General features: G+C 33.5%; 1 protein-coding gene across 1 annotated transcript in view; it reads left to right on the forward strand.

Moving 5' to 3' along the window:
- Positions 1–12,086: 12,086 nt before the first annotated feature.
- The window catches only part of sca (scabrous), a 29,012-nt gene continuing 17,367 nt past the window's right edge, over positions 12,087–23,731 (forward strand). The window contains exon 1 of the mRNA XM_053768419.1: positions 12,087–12,366. Coding sequence (XP_053624394.1) covers positions 12,197–12,366 — 170 coding nt within the window. The 5' untranslated portion in view covers positions 12,087–12,196. The remainder of the gene's footprint in view (positions 12,367–23,731) is intronic.

Here is a 23,731-nt window from a genome sequence, read left to right on the forward strand (position 1 = left end):
TTTAGAAAATATCTGTTGTTTACATTATGAATGCCGAAGCGAACGCGTGAACTTTGCGTGATTTGTATGAGAGCTTATATTTAATCTCGGATCCTTATGATCCACATGTTTTGACCCGGTCTTTAAAAAAGTCCTAGTTTGACCAACTTCTCTTTTTCTTGTCCTTTTTGACCCATTTACCACAATGAAAAACCAGCAATGCATACCGAATCCACCAATGTTTGGCAAACTGTTCGATGACAGTCGCGGTGCCGGCATAGTAATTGAATCAATGGTTTAAGGTGTTACTAGTTCTAATGTAAGTATAAATTAGAACTAGTATCTTACTTGAAACCATTGTCCCCGCCAACAGATCAACCACGTATTGGTCATCCACAACGTGGTTGATCGTGAGGTGGTGGTGAGGCGGGAGTGAGAGAAAGCTTATTTATGATAGCTCTTTTCTGTTCTTTCGCTAGTTGATGATCAGTAACAGAGCATCAAAGAACCTCGAGTGAAACTGTCGTTCTTACAGGTTCGTAACAGGATGACGTTTAGCATAAGTTTCGCCGCTCCTTTTTCGGCGGCGGGCCACGAGCCTGCGTTAGGGCGCAGGCAGTTCCTTGCGAGACATCAACATAGATGGCGCTGTTACTAAAGTAAAACGCGCTATGATTTGTTTTTCATTTTCGTATAAATAGTCAGAGAATTTCCTACCAACGTAGGAATTAAAAACTATCCGGTTGGATATGTAGAACGCATTGCACATGAAGCGTTCGTTCCTACTTCAATCCCCCAATTTAATTGGGACTTGAAGGGGGTGGCACGCTTGTGCGTGTCTCTAGATTTCTGTGCCCACGTTTAAAACCGTGGGCTTATAACTATCAAAAATCGCCTAGCAGAAACTAGAGCCATGTCCATGCATTATCTAAATCTTTGTCACTTGAAGTCTGTTCCCGTTTATGGCTAATGCTATAGGGGTAATAATACTTTCTATTTTATATTTTTATAAGTACTTACTTAATTTTCAAGTTCATAGTGCTGGGTCATTAGCCAAACAGTAATGAAAATGGACCAATGGTTCTTATTATGTGGTGTGTCTTCTATGTCTATATACAGGGTGGCCAAATAACAGGTACACTTTAGTTATGTAATTTTATTCCGTGATAAAATATATCAAGTATTTCTTGTTAAATATAGTATTTAGGGCCGGTAATTAAACATGGAAAAGAATGTCAAATGCCTCTAACACCACCGCAATGCGAACCCTTTTCATCGCGTTTTTCATCACATTTTCATACATTTCCTGCGAATATTTTGTTTTAATTGGTGAAAGTTCATTGGCCTGGTAGCATAGACACGTTCCTTTAGATAGCCCCACAAAAAATGTCAGGAGCTGTTAAATCGCAGTGTTCCGACCACCGCGCCCTAAAGATGATGCGTCTTTATTTCAGGAGGGTGAATTTCACGACCGTTTGATTTGAACACAGTAATGTATGTAATTATAAAATAGGATAATTACATAGATTACTTGTGTATGTGTTCAAAACGCTCGTGAAATTCACCAGGGACTCTTCGTGGTCTCTGCTCAAGCAATTCGCATACATAGGGTACCTTTCATTCCGGGGAATAAGTCCTGGACTCGAGGGGAAAAAGCTAGTTATTACAACACACTATACTAGCTAGTTATAAAAACATAAGACAATTTTCGTGTCGCTAATTTGTACACCTGTTCGCCCACATATATTCCATACGGGACGAATTAATAACTATAAGTAGGTAGAAAAAATATTTTGAAACATGTGGTCTACATACTCTTTTAATGTATTCCGTACTCGAATATATCAAATTGAGACATTTCCATCTTTTCCCATTTACGAAAGTCAGGTGCTGCGGCACCACTTCTTTCGTTTTTCATCCTCAATTCATTTTTCCATTTAGATATGTATCTATTAAACAAGACATATACTTAATGATGTGATACTTTAGCAATCCTACTAATGTACTTGAAAATGTAGGTATGTGTAATACATTTATTTATTTATTTGTGTCCGTGATTCCAACAGCACCCAATATGCCAAATGCCAAAAAAAGTTTATTATCTCTTCACGCTTTGTTTCATGTTCCCGTGGGAAATTTAGGTGATTGAAGCCGCAGGCAAGCTTGTAGTATGTGTATATTAATAGCAAAATATAAGCTAAGTATTGATATTCGTATCGACTCGGCAGGTGATCGTCGCGACTGTTCGGTTTTGGCGAATCAGGGACGGCAGGTGTGGACGCCGGCGCAGGTGACGGCGTGATCTCTGTCGATATCTGTTTATAGGTTGATCTGATCTGAATCAACGTATTAAAGACTTTATATAGCAGATCAATCGGAAATGTAAGATTATATAGGAAACCGTCATGAGGAAACCTGCACAACGGTTGACTATTTAGTTTACTTGCGTGTATGCGACTTTTTATAGTGCTAGTGGTACGAATACCGTCATTTAGTTAAAGGGTTATTAAGTACCTACCTATAGACGTAAATGTGACTTCAGTGAATTATAAATATGAAAAAGAGGATGTTTGTTACTTAGTTATGCCAATAGCGTGCATATAAAATATTCTTACATATAAAATACTTGATACTTCAAATATAAAAGCTTTGTGCCAAATTAAAAAAACACAGCTGGACGGATTTTGTCAAAGAAATATATATGATACGTCGACATCGAAAATTACTGACACCGTTTTCGAAGGTGGAGGTACTCCCACCTTATGTTTATGTGTATCATTTATCTTAATCATAATCTTAAACTCTGAAATAAGTAAATTTACTTATTATAGTGAACAACTGTTGCCGATATAGTGTAATTTTATTGGTGTGTTTGAATTCTATATCAAATAATGAAAAGATATTAGATGTTTAGGTATACCTCAACAATAATTGCTCATCAGACTGAACAATTTTTGCGAAACCACATTTCTATAGAAGTTATTGCGTAGCTTGTCTCTTTGTGTTCCACATCAGATATTGAGGTATAAAAATTGAATTCAACATTAATATATTTGTTATATATATGTAGGCTTCATGGATTTACAACAAAAAAGTTTCATTTAATTCCGTTTTAATTCCGAGATTAGTGTATACAAACAGACAGATATTTACATTTTTATTTTTACTGTATTAAGTAGGTACTGTTTCTTCATCACCCTAATTGGTTTTTTATAATTATATTAAATATATAAACTATTTTATTGTTTTATTTTAATAAAATCTGGAACAAAATGAAGACATGATCACCCTGTGCAGTGTATCGTGCGCTACTTAGTGTAGGTACCTATACTGAGATGGCCGAACAGATGCGCACGCGCAGCATGTGCCCTTGCCTCACCCTTCGCTGTGTATCTCAAACCTTACAACCTCAGCTGACAATTTCATAAGTATGTATAATTCAATGTGACGAACATGTGATGATCTTGAATTTGTATATTGGTCTAGAAACCAGAAAGAAATATTTAATTAATTTTATATAATTCATTTTTTCTACTCCTAGAACTTCGGAAATTCTTATTATTTTGATAGAAGTTAGAACTAAACGTACAATTGGTTAAAAAAAGGAAAAAAATATTTCTAAATTCGTTGCGTTTATTTTATTCTTCTTATCTTGGAGCACTTATATAATTAGCCACTTGGGCAGTTAGTACCTGGCACCTCCTACACGTCTTCATCCACGTGGTTATAATTCGGTAGGTAGATGTTCTATGTAATAAAATTGATCAACAAATAAAACATCATTATTTCGCACAATACCGGGGCTATTGGCAGGTATTAATGAATCCTCCAGATATTAGAAATGCAATTTACGTCCGACTCTTCCCGTACTTACTAATCGCCTTACCTTGAGTCTGGTCCTTAAGTACCTCGTTAAAATTAACTGAGAGATTATATTATCTTATGATGCTCTATTGAATACTATAATAATTTATTTATTTATTTATTATTATAACCCGGTAATTACGGTATGCTAAAGTGTTATAGGAAATAAACAATCTTATGTAAATCCAAATTTTTGAATTTATATATTCAGTAAACGTTAGCAGCTTTTGTTTTTTCATTTTAATTGTACTCAACAATTCATATTGGCAAAAAATGCTCTTTTAATTTTGTAAGTTTGGCACGCGTCAATGTTGTCTGTTCCGTCATCTTTATATGCGACCGTATCTTACAGCTGCCGCGCCTTAATAATACATTTGGGACCCGAAAATATCCAATGCGCGGGCGCAAGCTGGATGCCGCAGGGCCGCAGGTATCGACTAATCTTACTGCTTTCGAATTATATTCACATCTGTCGTTGTTCAACAACCCACGAAATCTAATTCGAAGACAAAATCGACTTAATTTTATAGCAGTAATTTAAATAATACAATAAATTTAAATTTACCTAATTTGAGTTTTGCGCGTCATATTCATCTCCAATATTTAACTTAGGTATCTACGAACTTGAAAAGGAAGACACAAAGCGTATTACACCATATTGTATTGAACACTCTCTATTAAATTGAGTAGAGAAATGTAAGCTTAATTGAATTATTTATTTATTAAAAAATACAATTGAATATATAAACATAAATTTGATATTTCTATAGTTCAATATAGTACTCTACTACAATATACTACTCAATATACTACTCTACAAATCAGTATTTAACAGATGTAATAGTATTTTTTGTGAAAGAATCCTCGAGAGACATATTGGTGTACTCATAAAATAAGTTGGTGTCTGTGGAGGCATGTGGCGAGACCGGTTTTTTACTTTATTATTTTCTTACAGTAAGTATAGATTATTTAGCATCCAGCATGCACCTGGAGGCCCATCTGTCTGAGGATTGAAGAGATGCTGTGGATGGTGCAACTAGACACACTGTTAGTTGTAACTGGTTTCCAGGGTGTCGATGCTACTATACAAATTATTATCTCCATTCTTATTACATATTACTATAAGGTATATCTATTGGAAAAGAAGTGGAAGATTGGAAGTTTGCTGCGCCTCGTACGTCTTATTAAGACTGTTTTAAAGAAATAGTTCTTGGTATTCACTTATTGCAGATCATGATTACTCGACAATAATGACACGTGAGTCAGATTTTTAGCTCGCATAAAATAACATATTATTCCATTTTTTTAACTTGTTGATGACTTAACAACGATAACAGTTTAATATGTCTCCCAAAAAATAAGCTACCTCATTATTGATTAATTTATGGCTATTAGTGCAGGTGTTAGGGCACTCAGATCAAATGAGGAAAATAAAATACAAGCATTTACAGTCAACAGCTTTAAACATTAGCAATTCCTATCGTACTTATTAGGTTGGAAGGTGCAGGTACTTAAGTACCTAAGTATTACAGTAGAGGTTTATATAGGGATGCAAAATACTTGAAATGTGCATACAAATAACTTATATAGTTTGTGTCAAGGCGCGAAAGTATATATAACACAAAAAATTTACTCTCCAAAATAGATTCTAAACTGAGTTGTAAATTTTTCCGGCATTTTAAGCCAACCAGTTCGGTTCACTAACTTTTAATTAAATTTTGCCTTTCAATACTAATTGAACTAGTTTTCATTGTTATTTATGTACAATACAGAATATGGAAAGAATACTTCAATATTTTTGCTGTAATATGGAAAGCAAAATTTCAGTCAGGAGAAAAATATTGCAACCTCCCTAGACTGAAGTTAAAACCGATAAAATGCGTATTTTTCTATCGTTATTTTAAATGGAGTATGTATTTCTATTGAAATTTATTTTATTTATGAATAATGTACTTTGATTTTACCTTAATGAGTCCCAATAAATTCTCATATCCATTATTTTTGTAATTTATAGTAGTGAAGGATGATGCGAGAGTGGTGGAGATTATATACTTACTTAGTAGGATGACGGGGGTGTGAGAAGAGAAAGAGAGGCAGTCTAGCAGTGGATTATCAAAGGCTGAGTTTGTCTGTTGGATCCTCTAGCTTGATATCCCAGGAGATGTCTGGAAACTCAACATCTGGAACCCATGACTGGTTGAATTATTATGAATTTGCCTGATTGATGATATTACTGACATATGCAAGTAAAGGTGAACTTGAACCACATAGTACTTTATATACATAATGAAACTTGAACATTCGATTATGTAGGTAAAACATATACTTAAAATACCTGTAAATAGTTTTTATCGGTTGATTGCTTTATTCGGGAGATAACGCCATATCAGACTTTCATAACAATAACTTCATAGTAGGTAATCCTTGTTACCACTTTCGAGATCTCTAAATATACCATTTATTTTCATGTTCAAGCATCTCTCGAGTATATGACCCATAAGTTTGCAATGAATAATTCAAAACTGAACACATTTGCAATATTTTATGGAAGTAGATTTGTGTAGTTGCACTAAATTCATGATACTGATTTACGTGCGTTTTTTAAGAGTTGTTAAGCACATAGCCGTATGGCACATATATTATGAATAAATATATTAGGACAAATCACACAAATTCGACAGTTCGAGACTTGTGTTATGGGATACTAACTCAACGATACTATATTTTGTAACAAATACATATACAGATAAACATCCAAGACCCGAGCCAATCAGAAAAATATCAATTTCCATCATGAGCCGACCGGGGAGCGAACCCGGGACCTCCCGTTTTAGCGGCGCTTTACCACTGCGCCACCGAGGTCGTTGCGATGTAATTATATGAAATTAATATTAGTATATTTCTCACAAGGCTACAAAGGATCGGGTTGCGATAGGAACCGTGAAGCACGGCTCGAGACAAAATAGTTGGTACTAAAGTAGCGTAGTACCTAGTAACTAGTAACTAGTAGTACTAAAGTACCTAGTAACAAGGTTTTTGGAATCTTCCTTTTTTTATGAAAAAAAAATCATTTAAGAAGCGCCCTCAGGTGGAAACGTCTTTAAAAGGATTCGAAGGAATGTGTAACAGAATACATTGAGCGCACACGGGCGGATAATTTCAAGGGACTCGGTGGACAAATGGTGAAAAATTTATTTGGTCGAGTATGAAACACGCGTGTCCATGGCTTCGGGTCGGCGGTGTCGTGTGACCGCCTCTACCTGACATTGTTTAAAGTTCTCCTTTATGATTAAAAACATACATCAATACTGTTACATACTTATGGATATGTATGTTTATCTATAATATAAAAAATATAGTATCGTTGAATTAGTATCACATAACACAAGTTTTCAACTTAATTTGGGGCTAGCTCAATCTGTGTGATTTATCCTAATATATTTATTTTTGTTTACCTATACATCACAAACATTTGTGATCATGAAGATTTGTGTTTTTTTTTTATTTGTTTCGCCCATTCTTTTTTTACAAATAGCTACCAACCCTCCTTGTTTATCATATAGGAACTCATATATTTTTTTTATTATTCATAGCCACTCATGCTTACATAGTAACATTGCCAATAATACTTGCTCGTGTAAACCAATTGAAAGAGTAAAAACATAACTTACCTAGGTCTAAAAATAGATAAAATCTTCTCTATTTGTATGTTGATTTAATTTGTAAAAAAAACTAAGAATACTACTGTTAAAATTTTATTATCTAAGTTATAAATTCCCATTAAAAAGGTTATATTCATCATTGTTTGATTCTGTACAAAACTATGCAGTAGACAGTTTATGGTGTCACTTTCAAAACCGATATTGATAAATTAGAATAAATGCAAACTTAATTTATTAAACTTCTTGTAATAAAAAAAAGTTCATAAATGTAAGAATAACTATTTAACTTTATTATGCAACTATTTAACATATGTAAAATTCTCCCAGTAAGGTTGAAAGATAAATACCTACTTGTAGTCAATAATTTGAACAATTTGGAGTATAACAATCTCATTTCACTTAAATGTCATGCAAGATCTAGTTCCTCAAGGAAATAATTATTTTACATTAAAGAAAAGAATTCCTTATTTTTGTTCAATGGTTGGCCCACAGATGTGACCCACGAAACAAAAAATACATTAAATAAATATTAAAACCTTTCTATTTGTATAGCATTTAAGATTAGTTTTGAAAATAATTAAATTTAACTTATTTGTTTAAAGTACATTTACATTAAAATTCAGCATTGTATACAATCTTGCTTAAGCATTGTTCTCTCTGCCTGTTTATATATAATATTTTACAAATATATCATTTGATTAACTTTTGTCAAGTCTTGGCACTTCTATTTATTAAGTCATTTTGTTTATTTTCTTTTATTAGCTCTTCTGATTCTGCAGTCAAAGCAAAATATGGTTTTGCGGAACTTATTACATATTGTGTATAATGATACAAATAAAATAAAAAAGTATTTCGTTTCCTAACAACTGCCAAGGTCCTTAGGCGTCTTGTACGACTAAGGACCTTGGTATCCACCGGAGGTTATTTAATAAGTAGTTTTTTTCTAGGGCCAAACCACAATTTCCAGCTCTCCAATTATCTTTACACAAATAACCACCTCATTGCGAAATAACATGGGACCATTTTTGACGTGAAAGAAGAACAAACAGACACTTTTACATCATCAATGAATACATATTATTATAATAAAACAGTAAAAAAAGTGTTTCTATACATTGAAGATATTTACATTTAAAAAAATTAGATCAATAGAATAAGAATTTAAAAAAATTGTTTGCCTGTTTGTTTGCACACGCTAATCTCTGGATCTACTGGACGGAATGAACCTTTTTTTGTTGTATAGCTATAAAGCCTGGTCAACATATAGGGTAAATAAATGATTTTGAAAACTGGAACACCTGATGTAGACCTATGATGGTACACCTAAACTATAGGGAATATAGAAATGACGCTCTAACAAAAGTTGTTCACTCTGATGAGTATTATCTGTTGAGGTGTAAAAATCGAAGATCTGAAGAACACCTGAAGAAGAGTCATAATAGTTGAGCTAAACTATAGAAAGTATACTTTTTCAGTCTGATTAGCATCTTCTGTATGTATAGGTATCGTTACATTTGTCTGAACAATTAAATTTCTCTAATAATGTTGACTCCTTACCAAAAATTGTTCGCCCACGCGAACGAAGTCGCTGGCATCAGCTAGTTTAATATTGGTATGGATGGAGTAGACAAAGATAAAGCTACTAGACATAACAAACAAGAATTTACTTGTGTTCGAACATTGGGATTTGAAAAACAACTTCGTATTGAATCGTAGCGGTGGCGGCGGCGCGAAGCCGTGCTACGAGTGCTACAACGTCTACAAGTCTCTGTTCGTAGATTAGATTTTAGTGTGTACCTAATGTAACGTAAGTATTTTACAAATAGATATGGTTTTTTGTATAGCTGCAATAGAGATACTTTTCTTTTTTATGTATTTCGTACTATTGCATACATTTGAGTTTGTCTTCTAATAGTTATACATATGCTTTCAGATACAAAGAGTGTTGGTTGGGTCCCTCGTGAATAGATAAATTAAAAAGGTGCTACTTATCTCAAATTTGTTATAAATTAAACATATCCGTCAACTAATCGACCTCATTGTAAAATTATAAATTATTTTATAGTCAAATCGGATGAGAACGTTAAAAATACGCTAAATTAATAATAATTAAATTTTCGAACGTCTAACCAAATTCAGAATATTCGGTGGCCTGGAAATCATTCTTGATGCATTCCACTGACTCACAGTAAACTTGTAAGCCCAACTTGGCGGGAGCACTACCGTGCCCTCAGACATTTCCTATCAAGACTGAACAAATTAATATATTTTATTTTTGAGTTTTACGAATGAGCGTGTTTCAATTATAATCCGTGATTATATCACAAAACCAGAATAGGATACATATGCATTATAATACTTATAATATGGCTAGTAGTCCTTACTAGTAGTTCTTAGCTTCTGTAGATATTATGAATAAATTAACTACTCAGTTGTTCAATTATCTTTATTATCTCCATACATAATCATTTTTCACTTTATAGACTGAAATAAGTAATTTCTGCTTTATTTTATTATTCGTCCGCGGAATTAGGAATTTTAACAATTTTTGAGAAAGTCGAGACTACCCCAAAAGTATGGAGAAGCTCGCGTCAATAACGTTTTGGACACCCATCGACCATTGTGAAAATCATTAAATCGTATACAACCGCCCAAGACATTAATCTACAAACTAAATAGCTAGATCTAAAATAAAGAATGACGGTTCCTCTAACTTTATTTTAGATCCAATTCAGGAACTATATTTTATAACTCTATGATGTTTTTAAACGCGTCTGGTATTGTGAAGTGCACTCAACCAACGAGAAATTCGACACCTACGATTCTACAGAGTTGCAAAGAGCAAGAAATGTATATTTATATATTGATGTATATTTAGTATTTTGAACTTCAGATTAGTTAGGCTCTATGTGTGTATGATATTATTGCAAAAACTGACGAGTTATTTATGTTTGGTTTTTAAAGTTTTAAGTATACTATTTATCTACTTACTACGTTTTTATCCATGTCATAACTAAAGGTTACTACCCGTATTGAAATATTTAGCTTAGCTTGCATCATCCATAACTATACCATGCCGTAAGTAGGTATTCTTGGCCAATAATTTCAAGTATATAGATTTCTGGATGATTTTTCTGTCTAAAACGTATCATCCATGTCAGTTGCTGGCGTCTACTTATACGTCCGTGTATATCTCGTTATCTTGATACACACACCCTCTCTCACACAAATCACTTTACAAGTAAGAATATTGTACCATTTTGCAACATTTTGAAGTCTACAGTAATCTTGGGATGCACATTGTTCCGAGCCCCGACACCACATAGTGACATTTTAAAGGCTTTTCTAGTTTTCTCATTTGATGCGCCTGTTCCGTTTTCCTTGTGAAAAATACACATTACGTAAAGAAAATATAAGTTTATTTTAAAATTTACGGTTTATGTTATGTTTTTCCCGATCTCTTACGAAATATGGTAAGTGTAAGTAGGTAATGCACTCAGTTTGGCTGTAAAAATGCTACGGCCAACTTAGTACTTACTCGTTTATATGTTAAAAAATGTCTTGGAAATCTTAAAGCTAATGAATGATCTGACAACTAAGGATGACGACGACTGTGAGAAGTGAAGACGAAAAAGTAGGAAAGAGACTCTGGGTTCCAACGCTCATTGACTGCGGAAGAAACTGAGATTACGATAGAGAGAGAGAGAGAGAGAAATCTTAAGGCATTTATGCCTTAAGATGCCCTTTATGCCCTGCCCTTTGAGGAATGAACACGTGAAATTATATGTGTAGGTCCTTTCCGCTATTGTCTTCATTGCGGTCCCCGCGGCTTTCCCGCTTGAAAATTGTTCCATGAGCGTCATTTAAGGACTTCGTAACAAAACGATAAAACAATTGGGTTCTTTTACATGAATATCTGTCAACCAAATCCTTTAAATTAGACCGATAATAAAGTATAATTATTTACTGTGGAGTAAATTTATTGAACACAGAATATACCTAAATAAATACTATCTCTAAGTACGATTATCAGAAATGCACTTCTTGTAAGTAATAAAATGGATGAGAATAATTGTTCGACATTGTAACGATTAGAACGTAAACTGGACTAACGCGGGAAAATATGTTTTTATTCTTTATAACAAACATACCTGTATCACATTGATACAGTAAGGCTTTACTGTTAATAATGTGAAAAGACTGACATCATTGCCAATTACCTAATAGAGCCAAGCCTGCGGCACTTCTCAAAAAAAAATTCCAAGAATTTTGTAACGGAATATTAAAAGCTACAATTTATAAGCACATCAAGCTCGTACGTAAATCACAATGTGCAAATACACTGTGTACTCCAACCGGAGAAAAATAATATTTGTACTCCTACCTATATAATTAGGACTTTCTAATTTTAGCTTCCTCTTGAACACATGGTCGTTGTCATCGCGGTTTAGGCTAAAAGTTTGCGTTTCTCCCTGGACAGTCGTTTGCCTCCGTGGCAACTGTTGAATCGCATCTGCGTTTTCTTGGAACAGCCTGCGTCCAGGATCGCCGGAGGCCGGAGCCTATATATTGGAGGAGCGGGCCGCCTCCGCGACTATACCGCACTAGTCAGTCGGCCGGGACACACGCGACTCCGCCGCGAACCGCGATACGATCGTACCGTACGAGTAACGAGTACCTCGGCCGCTAAGATGAAGTGTTTAACTTTATTTTGTGTCTTATTGACTATAAAATTTCTCACTGTGCATGCTGAGTTCAAAATCAAGAAGGAAATCCAAGAGTTGGCCGAACAAGTCGAGATCATGAAAACTTTGCATGTCACCGATGTTATGCGCATGAAGAGGGAGATCGAGGAACTCAAGTAAGTCATATTTTCAGGAATTAGCAGATGGAGACTGGACACAGAATGCAATTGTTTTTTCCAGAGTTTTTGGCAGAAGTTCTTTGAGTCTTCGTACAGCGACTTCTAAAGTTATTATGATTATTTTTCTCCACTTTATCTGATTGATATACATGTAACAAAAAAGTGTGTTATAAACAAATTTTATTTATTTATATTTTCTATTATATTGGTTACATAGGTAGTACTTACATAATACCCGTAGGTATATTGAATACAGTAATAAATTTAATATAGTCACAGAAATATTAAATTTAATTGAAACGTATGGAGAGTATATTATTATATTATGTAATCTTTCCAACTTTAATGTATTACCTATGTTCTAATATTCACTTGCTGTCAATTTACGCGATTGTATTTGCTGTGCTGTGGATGGCTTCTGCGAGTGCCAAACTTTTTCAGAAAGTTCGTCATCTCGGAAACAATTCATATTATGTAGAAATATACTAGAATACTTAATTATCATTGGTATAGTACTAGGTATTTAAACTGACAATAGACACTAACTATAAGAATTAAAATCATTTTAAACTAGACTGAGAGCATGCTGAACCTCACATACCTGGGAATGCTTGAATCTCACATACCTAGGAATATATATTTAGTCTACTTCTAAAGTAAAACAATTACAGAAGGGAAATAATAAGACAAAGCCCTTGAGCCACTTTACTCAAAGGATAAGACTGTATGTTTAATGAGTTTCTTTCAGCTTTTCTTGGCAAACTGTATCTCAGGCAATGTTAATTAACTTAAAACAACTCACCTTTTAAAAATATTACAACAAAATTTCAATTTCTTTGAAAATAAAAATTTCTCTGGTAAAAAAATGAATAAAAAAGTAGCCTTTACCTCTGAAAGTTTCATATAACAAACAATAATTATATAACAAACTGAATTATAAAGTTTATTCATTACAATCATTAAAATAAAGGAACAGAATGTAAATCTTTTCTCTTATAATAGTGGACTATTTAGAAAAACTTACATCCAAGTGACAAATATGTAGATACCTACATATTTGTCACTTGGATGTAAGTTTTTCGACTGACTCTGTTTCGTATTGCCATACGGCAATACGAAACAGAGTCAGTTAATATTCAAGAAAATATTAAAAACTAGTTACCGCAATTTCGTTTTTGTGTGGATTCAATTGCGTGGTTTAAAAAAATTATTTTACTCTGTCTCTTTGAGTTGAGACTAAACAAACTCTGCCGTTTTAATGTTTGACTACAAGGATCTTGTAACCGTAAAATCATGTGAAGAGCAATCAGTAATATATGTACTTATATAGGTTAGGTACCTACCTAAAGTAACTACTTATGTCATTTTTGAAAATCAATATATCTGAGCATTTTCTGTCTCCATTACTTGATTATTCACATTCTCCTCTGAAAGAGAGAGAGAGAAATATAGGAGAATAATTTAAAACATTGAAGTGTGTAATATCTAGTAAAGAAAATTGTTCTTTTTACTTCTTTTTATCAATAAATATTGAATTACTTGAATCAATATCTGAATTATTAGTAAAAGTAAGATACATATTCGCTGCTGAGCAATCCATGAGCAAGGGCGCTGCCCTTGGGCGTTGCCATTTTCGAGGAATTGATACTAGTATTTATTTTTAATATTTAACTTTCAGTTCAATTTTCGATTGCCAATTATAAATTGCTAATTGATGGAAAGCCAATCAACTCTGTAATGATGCACTGAATTGGCTTTCCATCAAATATATTTGCTTTTAAAACATAAAATGAAATATGTACTTAGCTATATCTTCTATGAATGCAGTAATTATCGAAATGACTAGATTTTATCAGTGACTTCTTTGTTAGATTTCGCTTTCGTTATTTTGCCACATGAAACTCACTTTCCCTGTAATATCTTTTTTCCGGGACATTTCCCGGAAAAAACTTACTTTACTTAACTACTTCTGCCTATGTCCTTTCCCTAACTACTAATAACTATACATGTATACTAATAAGAAATATGATTAGTTGATAAAACGTGAAGGGGAAATACAATTTCAACAAAATAAGTAGGTATGAGATTAATCAATCCAATTCACTGTCATCATATTGTGATTGCACTAGTTAACTTTGACGGTAAGTATAACAATAAGAAAACATCTAAATGCGCTATTTTGTCTAAACGTTAGCAACACGCAGGTTAAAATGAAAGTTAAAGTTGACTGGTGCAACTCAATGCTACGCTGCGCGACCAGGCCATTGGAAATAGACACTGTCCCTGGTTGACACACTAACTGTTAAAGACTATCTTTCAATTAATAATAACAATAATGAAAACTTTAAAAAAATCGTATAAAATGTTAAAATATTCAAAAAAGTAAAAGCAAATACAAGTAAAAGTTTTACAAAAAAAGTTATTTTTATAATAATTCGGTAAATTAAAAAGTTACAAATATATTTCTACAAAATAACAGAAACGTTTCAAATAAGTCGCAAAGCTATCGATGTTCCCAACATATTCATTCAGTATTCCTATTTTACAGAAAACATTTTATAAAATAGGAAATGTTAACAGAAAACTATGTGACGGCTGAAAACGAGAAGCGTACATTTTCTGTGGAATAAGTTAAAGCGGAATAAATACTTTATATTGTACTAATAGAATAATAAGTAAAAGGTATTTTAATGTGTTTATACGCCGACAATTCGCCTTTGTGCTGGCGTGAGAGCAGATCACAGGAGCAGGTGGCCGCCGACTCGACATGTCGCCCAACTGTGGGAATCAACACAAAGTCGCATAAGCGAATTTCGTTATCACTTTCTTTTTACACTTTATCTTACCTATTTTTTTAATTTTTTATTTCATCCACAATTCTTTTCTCTATAAATAAATAATAATAAAGTTTATTCAGCTATAGTAATAGGATATAAAATATTAAAAGTAGCAAAAATTCCTGTCACTCCAACGACTGTCGTCGTCCGCGAACGACGGCATTACTCGCCAATGCCGTTGCATCGAAGATTTTAGATTAGAATAATTATCTTTTACCTAAGTATATTTGATAGTATAAATATAAACAATGTTTCATAAGAATAATACATTTATAAAATTCAGTTGCATATGACGAAATAGTCTCAATGAGAATTAATAAAACCTTGTAATATAAGATCCAAACTACATACCTTTCACGAATACCAAAATAATATAATATTTATTTTCATTTTTCCTACAGAAAAATATATAAAATTTAGTTTCAAAATTAAAAATCAATAATTTGGATTATTAGTAAAATTGAAAACTAGTTAAAATACAAAAAACGACAAGATTTCTATAATGAACCTGTCTAAAGTCTGCAACGTTGATATCATATTGTGCTATGCTGCCACGCTCCACTGTGTTGGTAACCGGTACTTCTTTTCATTACCTTATCGAATAGGTACTTTTAACAAGAGCTTAGTGACGTCGAAGCTTACTACTAAGTAAGCTTCGACGTAGAATGCCGTTTCAATTGAGGCTTACAATAAGCCTCAATATGAGCGCTATTTGTTTTAATAGAATATTATGATGGTTACTTAATTTGATATTATAACGAATATTCTGTGATAATCAAATTAAAAGTATTAAAAATGAAATAAAGACATTGTTAAACTTATCTTAAAAACTAAAATAACTTGCAAAATAACTGTTACAAATTAAAATAGTTGTGTAAGTTTTTTTTTAATCCTTAAAGGATGATATTTCAGGTAATTAGTAATTGATATATTTATGACATAAGTACACATGATATGAGATTTCGAAATAAATGATTTGATTGCATGTAATCAAATGTAATAGATAATAATCTAAGTTTGTATGACAAAGAGCTTTTAAAAATCAAATATGTTGATTTTTGACAAGCAATTGTAACAACGTAAACAAAGAAAGCCTAGAGATTAACTAAAGTACATACTGAAGTATTTCATATTGAGCCATCATTCTGAATTCATTTCTAATTCCTTAGAATAATAAAGTACTTTACTTCACAAATCTTTTTCAAGTTGTTCAATACTTAGCGTTTCGAATCATTTTCCATTTGAAATTTGTTCGATGACCCTCGATGTCGAAATTCATCAAAAACAAGGAATAAACTCCCAGGTCAAGAGGTTCTGGATCGAGGGCCCGGCGATTGGCAACTGAATTAAAAAAGCAAACGAAAATCAAGTAGCCATTTAAAGACATTAAAGGACCCTTCATAAAAGCTTTTCTTTTTACATCTTATAAAGTGCCGCTACTTATAGGGAAACTGTACTCAGTAAAGTTAGCTACTAGGGTTTCTTGTTAGATAGGTAGTTAGATCTTGTCATGTAGCATAATGCTTTTCATTTACGTCAAAACCACTGAAACATATTACAAACACGGAGCTGCTTAAGCTGGCAGAGCTTAACTTTTTGTTTCTAATAAATGCACTTGCACGTTGTTGAGAGCTGTGAATTGTGCAAGAGGCATAAAGAGCTTTGTTGTTGTTATTATGATGTTCCATTCGGTTTCGTTAAATATGTACAAACTTTCAGAAAGGATCAGTGTAAACTGTAGCGTTAGTAAACAAACATTATGGCGATAGTGGCCCACGTTAAGGTTCTGAGGCATGGGAGACAGCCCGGGGTGCAATTGGGCGCCTTATTTTAGCCACGCATGACCGGCGCGGCGTCGACCTATCTTTGCTTTTGAAAATTACTTTTTTCAGATCTCCCAAATGTCGAATAATTGTAATATACAATACTAGCGACACCGCTCTTTAAAACTTCGGGAATACATTATCTAAATAAACCGACGCACAGGGTGATTTTATTTTAAACTATGTAGTAATGTATGCATTGTAAAATATAACTGCTACAAAAGGGCATGCGTAATACAGTTTTAGTTCGTGAGGATTTTTAGGGGGCGTCGTAAAAATTTGGCCCAGGGTAATTGCAGTGCTAAGACCGGAACTGGGGAAAACGTGCTCACGTCTCTTCCCACAACAATGGCGCTGCGCGCTGGAGCCGGGATGTTCCGCGACGGCGGCCGAGAGCCCTTCAGTCCACCCGCCAGATCGACACGATTATTCCTGCCCACTTAACCTTAATCTACAAAATGAACACAAAAGACTAGATAACATACTTCTCTAGTATCGATATATTGATTTACTGATAAAATTGCAAAAAGGAAGTTAGTTTCTGTCGGCCCTATAAACTATAACTTCTTTCATAACTTTTTAAATATCCCATGGGTATGTAATTGCAGGTACAATGATGTTAACCTTTAATTAAAATTATAGATACATACTGCATTATGTAGTATTGATTTAGTATTTGAAAATAGTACTAATTATTCATTATAATTATGGGCAATGTAATTCGTATAGGTACTTATATTCATTTTTTACTATTAAATCTCAAGCACATAATAAATTTAATTTCCGTACTTATACAGGCACTTCCGTACTTATAAAAGGTCAGAAGCGACAATACGCTACTTATTGCTCCAATAACCCAATTAAACGAACCCATTCCTACCCAACACGTCGAGGCCTTTATTATATTTACTCTCGGACAACACGAGGGAAATATATTACAGTAATTATCTACTTTCTTATGTATCTATATATTCTTACAAATCCTGCTGGTGCCCCTGGGGAACCAAAAAAGTACAGTCCGTAATTCATAATAAATGTTGGTGTGCGATAACTGCGTTTGTTTGTCCTACTTTATCATCAAAACAGAGCATTTTGGTGTGGAGATAGAGATTGGAGAGCTGGCGAGTTATACGAGCTACTTATTGTCGCGGGCGAAGCTGCTTCCAAAGTATATATCTCTGTTTTTGACTACCTTCAAAGTGACTGATGGAAAACACACGTGAGTTCTTTATTGAATGAGCATTCGTAAATACGGTAAAAATTCATATGGCGATAGTAGGCACTTAATTTGAAAGTTCTCACAAATCGAAGTAAAGATGAGGCAGCGAGATAGGAATATTTGAAGAGTTTGGGTATAATAAAACAGCGTTTAATGACGAGTCGGGAGCGTACACCTGCTCGTTCACAGCGCTCGATGCCGCTTGACCACTGCCAACTGCCGCATATGGCATAGTTCGAGAGCTGGCCTACGTAAGGTTTGGACAACACAATTCCAAATAAGTAAATAATAGTGTGCTGTGCCTGTGATTTATGGAAACACAGAAACTGCTCCACAAACCTTGTGAATTAAACTACTTGGAATATTTTAATCATTTTAGTATTAGAAATAGCAGTATATATACATCGCGTTTTTCTTTTTTATACCAATACTTTAAAACTACCGAAATTTACGATCTTTTTTCAATCAGACTTCGATGTTGTGTCAGTAATTACCGATTACGTTCCTTGAATGTGCCAGCTCTTGGGCTAGACGGTTGACCCGCGATTTAAAGCTTTATCACTTATATTTACGGTTCATTTTACAAATCCCCTTCAAGTTGCAATGGGTGCAGGCACGGCGGCCTCGTGTGCAAGATGAGTTTGCATACTTGAAATGCAACGATGCCAGCTGATAGTAGTTTTGCTTATTTTTTAACCGATTTTCATCTCAGGTTTATTTTTGTATCGCAGTAGAGCCGCTGTCGCCGCGTCCTTCGATGTAATTATAGCTGGTGTCTTTCTTGAGACTGATAAATACACGACGCCTCATGTACAATATGTACTTATGTCAAACAATTAACTCTATTTGAGAACCTGCTATTGACAATAACTTTTTTATAATTTATCCTCTTCTGGATTGTTACTAATTTTGAATTAATATATATATTTATTATTACTATTTGCCCAGCCTATTTGTATATATGTTGTTAAATCATAAACATAAAAAGTAGCTGTTTAATACTTTTCATTTTTCAGCATTCAAGCATAATTTCACAACATCTATTACGTGACAAAGGATAGAGAAGCTCAACAGCCCATAATACTGAGCTTCGTAGGTTACAAAGCTCTTTTTGTCGAGCTTTGTTACACTTCGTTACCAACTCAAAATTGGACTGAAAGTGCGTCAAGCTATATCACGGTGCTTTATTCGAAATTTCCAACGAAAGACCCTATATGTTGTATGGTTATCCCTACGCTTTATCTGTACAATTAATTTTCTATAATAATTTTTAATCCTTACCAAAAACTGTTGAACCATGCGAACGAAGTCGCGGGCATCAGCTAGTATAATATAAGTACATAATATGTATGTACATGTGTAACGCAGCTAAGGATTATCGTCATCTTGAATACCGTATCATCGCGGCTGTTTGTTTTCTACAAAATAATACCATTTTACTGCACAAATACTTCAAAGTAAATAAATATACCCATTTTAAATTAAACTCGATACCAAAATGGCTGCTTTGGTGGTTCAATCTCATTTTGCTGGATTGAAGGTTGAAGTTGACGTTAATCCTTCATCTGTCGATAATCAGAAGACAAAGAAAGTGAAAACAAACACCGCCAAAAAGCCTGAACCTGTCAAGAAAATTAAAAGCAACACTAAACAACAGTCTGCAGGAAAGAAAGAGATACCAAACAAAGCGTAGCAGCGTTACAAATATTCACAAAAATAGTTCCGTTGAGGATTTTTAATACTTATTACGTTTAAATTGTTTCATTTGTAAAACCGACATCGACCGACATGTACCTACATAATTTAAATTCTACTTACATCGGGCAGCTCTCTTGTTATTCTCATAATTGGATTTTCTCGATAACTCTCATGGTTTCCTATTCCTAATTGCTAACAAATTAATGTAGGTATGACCTGATTTACATTAGTTATAGGTACGGGTTATACATTCTGGTTTGACCCTACTTATATTATAGTATTAGCTGTTTAGCTTTTAATTTAATTTTTAATCTTGGGGGTGCGAGCTGAACGCGTTAATACAAAAATAAATATGAACTTATTTTAACTTTATAAATAATCATATTCCATATTTGTCCAATTCAATATTGTGGAGCATATTTTTTAATAAAGTATCACTTTACGGAAATCGTATATGCTATCTTAGTTATACAATTATGGTATGTGTATGGTATGGTACTGTCTCCTTTGATGATAAAAATCATCAAGAGTAAATTATTATTTGCTCCATAAGTGTATATCGCATATTATTCTCTCTTACATTGTCTATCCGTCTCTTTCTTGGCTTTCTTCCTCTTCTGTAACCAATTATCTTCATGTTCAAATGTGTAAATCAGCTCTAATTAAAATGCTATTTCACTCAGAGTAATGGATGCTTCAGCATTTCTTGACGACCGACGACGTCTCAAGTTAAACTTATTTGCCCCCCCCCCCTCCCCACTTGCCCCTGTAAATGAGGTATGAAATCAGTCGGGATCACGTGTCGAGCATGGGGGCCAACATCTGGCTCTAATGGCGTAACTTATTTATATCCCGCCGGAAGTTACGCGGCCCGGGCCTACATCCGGTCGCGGACACGCGCTCGCCAACTAACGCCAAAAAAAGGTTTCAATGGTACTCGTCCTCCTTTTACTAATATTTATTTGCTCTTTATTTCATAATCCCAGAAGATTTGCTGGACAAATTACTCACGGTTTAACGTTTTTAAAATTGTTATCTATGAAGAATATCTAGTATCGCTAGTCATTACAGCATGAAACTATTTTTGTAGGGGCAAGTCCATGGAAGTACATCTTACACTAAAATCCGCTCTGATATTTTTAGTTTATGCGCGAGTGGAAGTCCCCGTCCGTTAATATAATTTTGCAATTTGAAATAAAAAAGTGAACCTGAACAACGCACTATGCATGTAAACTTAAATACAAATAATTCTGCGAATGCTAACTATTTAGAGAAAACTGATATCTGTTTTCATTAGATAATGAAAGTGGGTTCGTTAGCAGAAATGAGTTTAGGTGCACTGCACTAACTAAATCAAGCAAATAGACGCTATTGTTCATAAACTTTGTGATAGTTTATACCTATTCGAATACAATTAAAATTTTACATTTTTATTTATCGAGATAAGTATAATTATCCCCATAACCAGAGGATCTTTTTAGTCTTAATTTATTAACAATATCTTTAATTTCGGTTGTTGTTTTACTAACAACGTATATTCAATCAGTTAATATCATATATACATAATATATTTTGCGAATAAAGAACGAATACCAAAATTAGTTTAATTAATTATTAACATGAAATAAAAAATCCATGGCTAAAATATGTTACATAATGAATTGGAAAGCTTGGCCACGCTCCGGCACGCGGCACCAGGTCATTGAAGGCTCAAGAAATTTGAAATTTTGGTAACATTTACAAAAGGGACAGGTGTTCTTCTAATGACGCCCGTTCTATTCGGAGCCATTTGGCTTGATGCATGTTTGCCAGCTGATACTTTTTTTAAGCATCTACCCCCTTTAATTACAAACTCTATCACCTACAACATAAAGTCTACTCTCTATCCTTCTAACGTATTTCAAATTCGGCTCATACCTTTTTTTTTGTTTACGATAGGCACAAAAGCACATGCCACGTTCGCATCTGCTCTTTGAGGCAACCACAAAAAGTGAAGCCTTAGAATTTGGAGGATTATAAATTGCTTTTGTTGTGTACTATACAATATCTACATACACCTAGTTGTTTGCATACGTGTATTTGTTTGAAAATTTAAGTAATTTTACTTGAATTACGGTTTTCTTCATATTTGCATGATGAACACTTTGATGAATATGATGACAGAAAAAATAACACATTGTTGTAATTTGGTATATAGCATGCTTCTCATTTATTGAGCTTTGCATACCCAAGATATTTGTTTTTTCTTTTTTTTTGTATAATTACAATTTACATAGTGAATGCATGTCTCGTTAGTGATTTGTGTCCAAACTGTGTAGGACAATCCACAATCCATGAATAAAACCTACAATTTTTTCACAATAATTCTGAGTACATGAAATACTTAGTAATATACTTACTAAGTTAAGTAAAAATAAAATAAACTTTCGACCCAATCAGTTGGTTGGTCAATTAGTACTGAAGAACGAAAACAATATTTTAAATAAATTCTTTAATTCGTCCAAACCTGCACTAACAATTTACTTACCTGTATTTTTTAAGTTCAGTAATTTTATTTAACTAATAGGAAAATGCCATGTCTATTTTCTAATGGGTTAAAAGGGCATTCCCTTCTTATCCTAAGTGATTTATTGCAATAAAATTTGTTCAAATATAGATAATACCCGCCTCAGAACAAATGTTTACTTTGAAAGATAAATAAGTTTATTTTGGTATCGCTATTACTCAGCAAAGCAAACAAGTATGAAACGATTATAAACGATACGGAATTTCATTTAAGATTAGCCCTAGTTCAGGAAAATATCAAGAGTTAGAGGTATAGCCAAGTGGAGCAGGTTATGTTCATGTTACTTAATACATTCCAGTCGAAATATTATCATAAAACATCGTATATTTACTTTGTTTCGGAGAAAGCTTTATTTGGAGATTATATTAGTACTGGCTTGTAAATCTACAAGTAAATATATATTTTCTGAACATACAATGGTTAAGTTTCATATATTCATCATCATTCATCAAATTATTAATTTTAATCCGTAGTCTGCACAGGTAAGGCTGCAATTATTTAAAATTAAAACCGCTTTATATGTGCGGTCGTAATTAATACCGGGTTTCAACGAAATCTGAAATTAAAAGCAATGCTTTTTGAATGAAATGAAATGCGATTACAGGAGAAATAATGAAAATAATGACAAATTATTAAAATATAAAATAATTCTTCTTAGTTTTAATCAAAATAAATCAATAGAAATATATAGTAAGGCGCTGACTGCGTCCTTGTTTGAAAATAAGTAAGTTAAGAAATAATCATGATTATAAATCATTAAGTTATCGAAGTAAACTTGTAAAGTAGATTCGTTATTTAAAATCGACGACTAGTGGCGTAGCTAAACGCTACCGTGCACCGGGCCAGGGAGACCAAAATTTATCTAAACAGCTACCTTTTTTCTTTTCTAACTCTTAGGTTAGAAACATATACTAAACAAAAAATAAATGAAATGAAACATATGTAAACTTAAATCGTACTAAACTGAAATAAATAAATTGTTCAGCCCGTCAAGGGCGTTATGCATACGTGCTCAAAAGGTAGGCAGCATTGCCAATTTGTACAGAATTTATTTATTTACTAACAGCTAAGTTGACTTGCACATTTTGTATACCGTGGCTCATGGATTCCTATTCATATGTTACCCGTCGTCGAAAATAACAGTCGTGCTAGGGCTCCAGATCATTTTTGCTTCCGAGCGTAAAGTTACTTAGCTACGCCCTTGAGGTTATTGGTAATT

Source organism: Plodia interpunctella, chromosome Z (genome assembly GCF_027563975.2).
Source record: "Plodia interpunctella isolate USDA-ARS_2022_Savannah chromosome Z, ilPloInte3.2, whole genome shotgun sequence".
NCBI classification, from domain to species: domain Eukaryota; kingdom Metazoa; phylum Arthropoda; class Insecta; order Lepidoptera; family Pyralidae; genus Plodia; species Plodia interpunctella.